The sequence below is a fragment of the Phoenix dactylifera genome, chromosome 6 (assembly GCF_009389715.1).
Source record: "Phoenix dactylifera cultivar Barhee BC4 chromosome 6, palm_55x_up_171113_PBpolish2nd_filt_p, whole genome shotgun sequence".
NCBI lineage: Eukaryota > Viridiplantae > Streptophyta > Magnoliopsida > Arecales > Arecaceae > Phoenix > Phoenix dactylifera.
The window spans coordinates 5,558,205-5,568,184 of record NC_052397.1 but is presented as its reverse complement, the minus strand read 5'-3'; the positions used below and the strand labels follow the sequence as shown (position 1 = coordinate 5,568,184).

The 9,980-nt window shown below is 35.7% G+C and overlaps 1 protein-coding gene across 1 annotated transcript; it reads left to right on the top strand.

Annotated features, from left to right (window-relative positions):
• Window positions 1-7,258: 7,258 nt before the first annotated feature.
• On the top strand, window positions 7,259-8,398 carry LOC120111217 (sphinganine C4-monooxygenase 2-like). The gene is made up of 2 exons (XM_039127778.1): window positions 7,259-7,537; window positions 7,657-8,398. The coding sequence occupies exons 1-2, from the start codon at window positions 7,316-7,318 to the stop codon at window positions 8,197-8,199; spliced, it is 765 nt and encodes a 254-aa protein (XP_038983706.1). The 5' UTR covers window positions 7,259-7,315; the 3' UTR covers window positions 8,200-8,398.
• The last annotated feature ends 1,582 nt before the right edge of the window (window positions 8,399-9,980 follow it).

Genomic DNA, 9,980 nt, shown 5'->3' with positions numbered 1-9,980 from the left:
TCAGGATCATCCGATCCAGATGAATTAGTGTAGCAGATGAGTCGACATCTGCCGTCGAGTTACCACTCAAATGCATCCTGTCCGCTGATAAATTGTCTCCGCTACTTTTATACAATCCAGTCCGTGCGAGCTCAAGTCCTGGACCAAAGCCTAGCCCAAGCAAAGCCCATGGTAATTAAGAACTCGGTTTAGCTTAGTTTTTGCCATGTCCAATATGTGTGAGAAGAGGTAAGAAGAGCTGGAATTTTTATGAAGGCATAAGAAATAGAAAGAAAGATAAATTGATCGATGAAGCATTTTAATTAGTCCTTGAGAGTATAAAGAAGGACTAGTTGATGAATGGCCGTGATTTATCAAAATATAATTTTTTTAAAAATTGATGTTGGTTGATTAAAGCAGTAAGTTTTTTATTTTGTGCATTTGTTATTTACACTCTTCCTATAATCTGGTGCCTAAATGTCTCAACAGATCAAAAATATTGGTGCGAAGCATACTTACAGAAAATGGAAAATTCAAAATATGATTAGGTGTCCTTCAACCATGTCTGTTTAGAGTAAATTTGATGTAAATGCTCCTTTTAGATATAAAATTTCTTATTCTTCTTTCTTAATCACCAGGTGACTTCTAAACAACTGGCTATGAAGGTCGAGTTATTTTAGTAGGTTCAAATACACCTATAAAGCCTCATTAGTTCCATTTTTCGAGTAAAGCACTGCTTGGAAAGAGTAGCTCGGCAAGAACTGGCTGGCTATTCTCTCGATGTCACGAAATAGAGGATAAACATGAGACGTCAATATGGTGTTACTAGAGATTTCTTATCTAGTTATATATAATTCATGTTGAAAGCAACTGCAGACAGTTTCTATCAATTTTTATAGTAGACTCACAATATATTGTAATAGAAGAAAAGGTAATTAAATTCTGTCCGTAACCAAGTTGGTGACTATTATTTTAGATTTGGATGAGCAATTTAGTTTTCATCTAATACATTAAATTTTTATATCTTTCATCACAGAACATCCTTTCTAACTAATCTTTTCCTTAAAATCTCATCTACTAACATCTCTTGCTTTATAAATCCTCTTTGCCATATATCATGAATTTCCACATAACATTTCAAGTCTGATGGTTTTTATGGGGGGGAAAAAAGCATTTAGTTTGATACTTTTCTCCACTTTGCCATTTGAATTGGATGTGGCATGAAAAGACTCCATGTATGAAGCGTATTGCAGTTGTATGTTTCAAACAAACATGACTGAATTAAAAGAAAGTAATCAACATTTTATGATGTCAATGGATCTCCTCTATGCTTATATTCTCAGTTAATTATCAGCACCAGGAAAGTATAAAGTTGGGCTAAAATTACAGTACCTGGGCAATGACAGGCCAGCCTGATTTGGGTCCATGAATTTAGCAGCATGGATCGAAATTGACATCTTCACTATCGTCAACCAAACCATTCTAATGTGAGGGGTGGCATTTTAATCTTATATTTGCTTCATGATTGATAATAAATTATATTAAAAAAGGTACAGAGTTGGAAAAAGAGGCACATTCACTAGATTTGGAGACATATCCAGAGATTGCATCATAAAAAATAAAATAAAATAAAATAAAAAATAATCAAGAGATTGATCATGATTTCATAAGTTTTCAGTCACCTAAGAAGGAAGGACATAAACATGAAAAATTATGTAGAAAAGATATCTATGACTTCAATCTTCTTTTCTATTTAAACTACTTTGAATGCAGGACTCACCACAGAAACCTCCAAGGCGCTTGAGGTCGAGCAGCTGGTGTTGGTGGATCTAACATATAATCTGACCAACTTATAATCTAATATATTTATATGAAAACTAGTGATGATCCATCAAAGCCAACATTCTATGAACCATCACCTCTTTTATTTTATTTTCCATCTTGAACTCCATCTCATCCCAATTCCTTCATTAAATGGATATCATTCACTAGCCTACCTAGTCTATTGTGCCAAAATGCCCACTTCAGCTAACTTGTAGGAGATATAAAGAAACCAAGGGTATTTCATTTTAACATGCGAAAGAATGGGCCATGGCAGAAACAGTCTCTCCATGCCTGTGTGACTCTTCTGTATTCAAAGAACATATGATTAATCATCCATTAGCCACAAATACAGCAAAACCATATAGGTTAGAAAAATATGTGTATATGATCGAGTGACACTGGAAGCAAAAGCCTGTCTTGTCTATATCATCTTTCATAAGAGATTTGGAACCTCTGGGTTATGTTGAGCTACCATATAAGTTGCCAATATTGCCACCTGTTAGAATCCTGCGAGTATTACTAACTTGGGAGAAGCAATATGTTTAACTAGGAAAATAGAGCCAATGCTAATTAGAGACATACCCTTGTAGACCATTTAGCCTAATAGGGTAGGGTGGCCCCAAACTTAAAGTCTTAAGGGTATGTTCGGATATTCTTGTAAGAATACTCGGTAGAAATTAAGCCCATTGGCCTACCTAGCTTGCAGTTCTAAGGATCCACCCAAGTCCTAACCTAAATCTTGGCCTGTAAGTTTGTTGGTTTGCAGGAAGAAAAAACGATCTATAGAGATCCTTTTTTTCCTCCCACAGGATTTGAGCTGGAGGAGTGTTGGGTTGATATGGGTCATGTCCAAGTAGGCTTCTCAATCCATGAATTCAGGAGAAAATCTAGCTCAATCCTGTTGAATTATACAAAAAAGCTTGGGTTACACCCCATCCAGGTATCATTTCCTTCCTAAATGAACTTAGGAGCAATCCTAGCTACTTAGTCTAGAGTCTAAGTCATGAATCCATTCAATTGCATGCATAATTATACCATTTATAGATTTGTTATTTTTTCAAACCGGCGGGCTTAGAATAACATGGTTAACAATTTTAGAAACATCCAAATCCAATTACCATCAAGCTGAGCACACTAAGGTGAAAATTTTTTGGCTTCAACTTACAACCCCTTGATTCTAAGGTGAAGACCCCATGAAGGTTTAATGTAAACAAGATTGATTTTTGGTAAAGTAAGCATGGTTATTAAAGGCATCATTAACAGCAAGATTTATAGAACTGCTTGCAAAGTTTCAAAGGCTAACTTCTGTTGTGATTTTAACCAGAAATCAGTAATACATACATACATAGATACATACATATATATTGGGTTTGAGCCCGTTTTGACGTTTTCGATCAGTTTTTCCTCCGTATTTTTTTCACTTTTTCCTCATTAGTTTGTCCAGAGACCAAGAAAAATATATCGCATATATTTCAATATTTTTCACAGCTATTTTAATCGTTATTTGAAGGTATAGGAAATGGACAATCAACCTCTATTTATTGTATATATTCCCTATAATTCTAAATTTGGTCTCAAGGTTGGCTTATTTTATGGTTTGCAGCTTGGGTGTTTTTTTTTCATTTCTTTCTCTTTTTTTTGAGAAAAGATTTATTTTTTCTTGCATATCTCCTATCATAAAACACAATTACATGCCAAATTTAAAGGAATCAAAAGTTAGGAGGTCAGAAAATTTTCTTTTACTGTGCATACTTTTTTCTTCTAACTTGATTTTTATTAAAACAAACTAATGCATGGTGATAATTTGGCAACTCCAGTGCCATCTTTAGGGCCTGTTTGGTTATTTCTACAAAATAGAACCGAAAATCTGCTAAAAATCTAGTAAAATTTATAGATTGGGCTATCCGTTTAAGCATGGTCTTGTATTAACCAAACATCACTTAGCTCAAATTCTGTAGCACACATAGATCATTTTCTTTTTTCATAAAATCCGAAAGTTAGACCTAAGCTACATTTGCATAGGCTATTAGAAAATGCAAGCTAGATAGGCCAACAAGTCTGATTACTATAGAATTTTTATCTCAATCTCGTGGAAATATCCAAAGAGGCTCTTAGTGGTGCAATAATAGTTTACTTAATCAAAAAAAAGAAAAGATTCATTGAAGTAAAACATGTTTTTTGAGCTAGATAAGTAAGCATTAGCAACATTCTATCGAACAATTTCATATCTCTGGTTCAAATGTACAAACTATCCAATACAAAAATAATCCAAAGAGCACTATGTTGATAAAATTTCATGTATAGGTAATTTGCCATAAGCAAAGACAAACACTTCGAGTATAAAACCGATTAGCTAAGGATTTAGCACATGTCAACGACTGAATTGAAGAGGAAGAATTAACGATTAGAAATTAGGCAACTAGAAATATATTAGTCCTACTAATTTGATCCAAAAGCACATATCTTAGTCCATTAAATCATAAGCCTATCTGACAAAATTGCTCTCGTGTAATTAATTTCTCAAACCGTACTTCCTTTTTCATTCAGATCAAACTTATACTTTCATCTTAGGAATGAAAAAGGAAGCAGTGATCCGAATGAAAAAACATGGTTTGAGAAATGAATTAATTAAGAATATAGAAAGCAAAAGCTTATCTTCTTTAGTGCTTCTCAGAGATTTAGCTAAATGACTTAATTAAACTCGGCAATTCTTCTCACCATGGAGAAATAGAATCCTCTAGTGGGATGAATTCAAGACAATTAATTAAAGAGGAGTCTTGTATTGTATACAAAAGTTCATGCTTGTCCTCTCATGGCACTACCAATGGATGACGCTTGCTATTACAGGCAGGTTTTGGCTCATGAGGTGGTGAAAGATTATTGGATCATTGAACCGTCCTCCATGCATCACTTCATGCAGCCAAGTCGCTTTTTTATTATTGGATTCCTAGCAAGTAGCTCGTTCAACTCAAAGAAGGGTAAATGATAAGATGAGTTCAAACCACATCATTAAGCGGCGGACTTTGACCATGCCTTTATAGATAACAGAATCGTCGTTCACATATGATCGATCGACTGCATTTTTCTGGTCAATGAATCCGTCTAGACATATATAGTTTATGAATCTCAGGTTGACGAATTAAGTATTAATGACGTGCAGGTTTAAGCATTAGTTGAATAATTTTTTGAGAAGACTTTGGAGATCCAACAAGCGGATACGACGTAAACGATCACGAGGCAATGTACTTCGATGTCGTCAATAATCCAGAATACGAGATATGGTTTCTCGCTTCCTCCGAATTACATCGGAAAAAAAATACTTAATACTAACATGTTTTAATCTTTGACCATGTACAGGCCACGTGTTGTATGCCGGTTACAAACACGTTCACATTTTGAAGACTTTTTTTTTATAATAGAAATAAAGTAGAGATGGGATTAAAATTTGTCAAACTAGTCCCGGAATCTATACCGATCGATAGGCGGTATAGTACAGTATAGTTTTATATTGTATCGTATCATAACATACTTATTTTATATTTTTTTTGCCAATTTTAAACTATAATTTGTAAATAGTTTGCTAACTTCACTTAAGAAGCCGGCAAACTATCTTGGTAATTTCATTGTTTTGCCAACTTAAAGTGAAGTTGTCAAACTAGTTATCGATTTCGGTTCGAAGCCAACAAAATAAAAAAAAAAAAAAATTCTAAGCCCTTCCTCCCTCTTCCTCGACCTCTCTCTCCCTCTCTTCGTCCCTCTCCCTCTTTCTCTCCCTCTCCCTCACTTAACCACGATACGCTTGAATGCATCCTAAATCGGAAAGATTCAGAATGGTATGGCAAACCATGAATGGAATGTTTTCCTTTTAGGCATGAATTGTGTAAAAATTCTGACGCTAAATTTTTAAAACAAAAGTGTGTATAAAAAAATTTTCTTATACTTCTCTCTCTTCACAACAACCATATGTTTTCACGAGGACCGAAAAAGATAATTTATCATTATTTACTTCTTATCTCTTTTCTCTATTTAAGGGTAAATGAATAATTATATGGATAGTATAAAAAAATAAATAAATCAGAATCTTATAATTGCTGGTAGTCTCACACCTCTATCCATATGTCCACCATTCCAGAACATAATTGGACTAGCCAACATCCCACATCCTAGATCAATTTTAAAATTTTAAAATAACTCCAAATGGGATATTAAAGGAGATTGCACCTTTAGCTCGACAAAATGTCATTTGTAACTTGTATGTGTCATTAAAAAAGATTATTTACAATAAGTTATGACATTGCAATACTAATTTTTTTTCCTTTAATAGAACATGAGAAAAAAGTTTATTTTATTCTTCTAAATATTTTCAGCATTTTATTATTTAAAATATTAAAAATAATCAATATGTTCGACATATTTTTATGAATTAACAATTTTATATTTTTAAAATTTATTTGATTTATCATTATTTTATACTTACCTTGCAGTTAAAGAGTAGTGTATATTTTTAAATTTATTTTAATTTTCACTTGGCCTAACGAACTTGGCAGTTGCACCAATGAAAGGATGTTTTCTTTTCTTCCCATCCCGTTCATTTATTCCAGGAGTGAGAAATACGCGCCTACTACAGTAGCTTTCCGGGGCATTAACTCCTCTCTGTCTTCCTTGATTGGCGCTCAAAGTAAATCTTATTTGTTTCTCTAATCGAAAGAATACCATGATGATTATTTCTTTTATCCAATGAGAGATAAAGAAATCCAACCATCAAAATGAGAATGAATGGTTGGCAGTGGGGCACATTAAGATAACTCATGAACATAAAATACTTAATGTATAGACATGCCCCAAATTTATATTGAATTTATATCGATACTATGCTAGTGTAGCACCGGTACAAGATCTGGTACTGAAACGGCAAATCTTGGATGAAACTATAGCCATGAAAAAATTATTAGATGGATAAGATCCATCATGAATCTAAAATAAATTTATTTGATTTTTTTTATATGTAATAGCAACATAAGTTTGGATGAATTTATTCTGAGTCCGCCTAATAATTTCACGTAGCCATGCATGGGTCTCAGCTAAATGTGGAACTTTCTTCCACCCCAAGCCGTTATTATTGAGCTGGAAGCTTACAAAATTAGACTTTCAACTCTTTCTCAATAAAAGTTGGACTTTTCGCTGCTGAAAAATCATTGACTATTCAATAGATTGTGAACCTTTGCTTTCCTTTTTCTTTTTTTTCCGGTTGGACTTATTATAATAGCAATATTTGAATAGCTTATTAATTATAATATCTGGGGAAGGTTACGGCTGACGGAACCTTGGAGTTGGATTTGATCAGAGATTCTTTAGCCCGAGGCCGAACTTTCAAGGCGAGAAGAGAAGAAACAGTGCTTCCCGTTTGCTATATAAGCCCACGAACTTAACTTCAAAAGTACCCGAAAAGCGGATTTTCTCTCCCTCCTCTCCCTCCTCCTCTCCAAGGTCTTGCTTCGATTAGTTTGGTGCAATGGATTATGTTCCTTCTGACGAGGTTTTGGGCATTTTTGTGCCCATTGCCGTCTACTGGATCTATTCGGGTATATATATGATTCTTGGCTCCCTCGAGAAGTACCGGTTGCACTCGAAGAAAGATGAAGACACCAAGAACTTGGTCTCAAAGCGTGAGGTTGTTAAAGGGGTTCTTCTTCAACAGCTGCTGCAGGCTGCCATTGCATTCCTTGTTTTTAGGGTACAAATAAATAAACTCCCCATATAAGATTGCCTACAATACCATGCATTAATTATATTGCTCTCATGACGCAATATTATATTCATTTGCTAATCTATAAACCTCAACAACCATTGCAGCTAAGCAGAGATGATAGCACGACCACCTCAGATGTTCGAACTCCGATCACTGTGATTGTGAAACAGTTCTTCATCGGCATGTTTGTTATCGATACATGGCAATACTTCTGGCACAGGTACATGCACCTCAACAAGTTCTTGTACCGCCACATCCACTCTTGGCACCACCGGCTCGTCGTCCCCTACGCCTTCGGGAGCCAGTATAACCATCCATTGGAGGGGCTCATCTTGGACACTCTCGGCGGAGCCCTGGCGTTCGTCGTATCGGGCATGACACCTCGAACATCTATCTTCTTCTTCTCCTTCTCCACCATGAAAGGTATCGATGATCATTGCGGTCTGTGTCTTCCTGGGAACATCTTCCACATGTTCTTCTGGAATAACACAGCATACCATGATGTCCACCACCAGTTCTATGGCAACAAGTACAACTTCTCGCAGCCATTCTTCATCACATGGGATAAAATTCTGGGAACTCACATGCCTTACACCCTGGAGAAGAGAGCTGGTGGAGGCCTGGAAGCAAGGCCAACTAAACGCTAGCTAATACCATTTCAACAAGCGAGTCTGTTCATCTACATGCATCTTTAAGTTGTGATGTGCTCGGTGTTATAATATTTTCATTTCTGTCTTCGTTTTGATGTAAGCGAGGAAAAGCCACCCAATTTGTAAGTCGTTTCTGTTTCCATACCATAAACTGTACAAGATTCATATCCAAAACTAATAAAATGACTCTCATTTGCCCTTATTTTGAGAAAAGATCTGCGGCGTCCAACCCACTTTTCTTAAGGCCCCATTTGGAGAAGCTTTTGGCAGTAGAGCTTTGGAAAATAGAACTGTTGGAAGTAGAACTTTCTAATGTAAAGTTTTTTATAAAACATGTGTTTGGTAAATAAACTAAGAAAGTACTTTGTATGACAAAATTAACATAAAGAACATTGCATAGTATTATACAATAGAGTATAATAAAATATAACATGTATTAATATATAAATATATATAAATATATGACATAGTATAATATTACTGTAATGTAATATAATATTATTATAATATAGTAATATAACATTATATACTATAGCATAATAATTTAATATAATATTAAATTATTTAACATAACATATCAATGTATTATGATATAATGTAATATAATATTATATATATAGTATAATACAATAATAAAAGTATAAAATACTATAATTATTAGCGTAAATTAATTTTTTTCCTTTCTGATGACCATTTATCTTTCTAACAAATTTTCTAATTATGCGATAAAATTGGTTAAATAATTACTAATATTTATATTTTATTTATTTATTTATTCTTTTCTTTTCTTTTTCTTGTTTTCTTTTTATTTTTCTATTCTTTTTCTTTTCCTTTCCTTCTCTTCTTTCTTCCTGAAGCTTCTCCCCTAACCCGCCTCCAACCACCTTGCCGAATTCTACCGCCTCCCTGCCAGACTCCCCCAGCCCACCTCCATTCCCCTCCGTCCCTCCACCACCAATGCCGCCTCCCTTTCCCTCTCCACGGCCGTAGACGACAAGGCCTCGTAGGCGAAGGGGCATCTGGAGGAGGCCACGACGACGAGTCCGGCAAGGCCGAACCCAGCAGCGGAGAAGAGGGGATCGTCGGCCGCTGAGGAGGAGGGGTGGAGGCATAGGAGGCCGAGGGAGTGGAGGAGGCAGCAGAGGAGGGAGCGGAGGTAGGAGACCCACCCAGCAGCCGCCACGATGAGGAGGATCGGGATGGAGTCGCTAGAGGCATCGTGGAGTCGGTTTGGGAGCCCCATTTCTTTCCCCCTTCTCTCTTCCTTCTTTTAATTTAATTTCTTTCTTAATTTTACAAAGTGAAGAATCGGAAAAAAAAAAAAAAGAGGGGGAAGAGGCGGAGGGCACCAGAGGCGACGGCGGGGGAGAGGGAGAGGGCCTTGAGGGTGGCATTGAAGAGGGGGAGAGAGGGGATGGGTGGGAGAGCAAGAGGCAGCGGGATAGAGGATTTTGGGAGAAAAAAAGGACTTTTTAAATAAAGATATTTTGGTCAAAAAAAATAGCTTTCCAACAAAGTTTAAGACACCTTTTTCGAAAAGCTCCCGAATGAAACTTCTTCTTAAAAGTTGTTTTTAGTTTTCTGAAAAAGCTAAAATAGCTTTTCGAAATTTTTACCAAATATCTTTTTTCATCCAAAAGTGCTTTGGAAGGTCAGAAAGTGCCTTTTGGATCTTTAAAAGCTCTTCTAAATGGAGCCTAAGAAAATGTAAGGAAGTACGAGAGAAGGCAACGAGAAAACAATAGAAAATGAAAGCAAAAAGGAGAACAAGGAGTTTT

Coding starts and splice junctions, on each gene's coding strand:
- LOC120111217 (XM_039127778.1), top strand. CDS start 7,316: ATGGATTATGTTCCTTCTGACGAGGTTTTGGGCATTTTTGTGCCCATT. Junction 7,538..7,656: donor TTGCATTCCTTGTTTTTAGG/GTACAAATAAAT, acceptor CAACCATTGCAG/CTAAGCAGAGATGATAGCAC.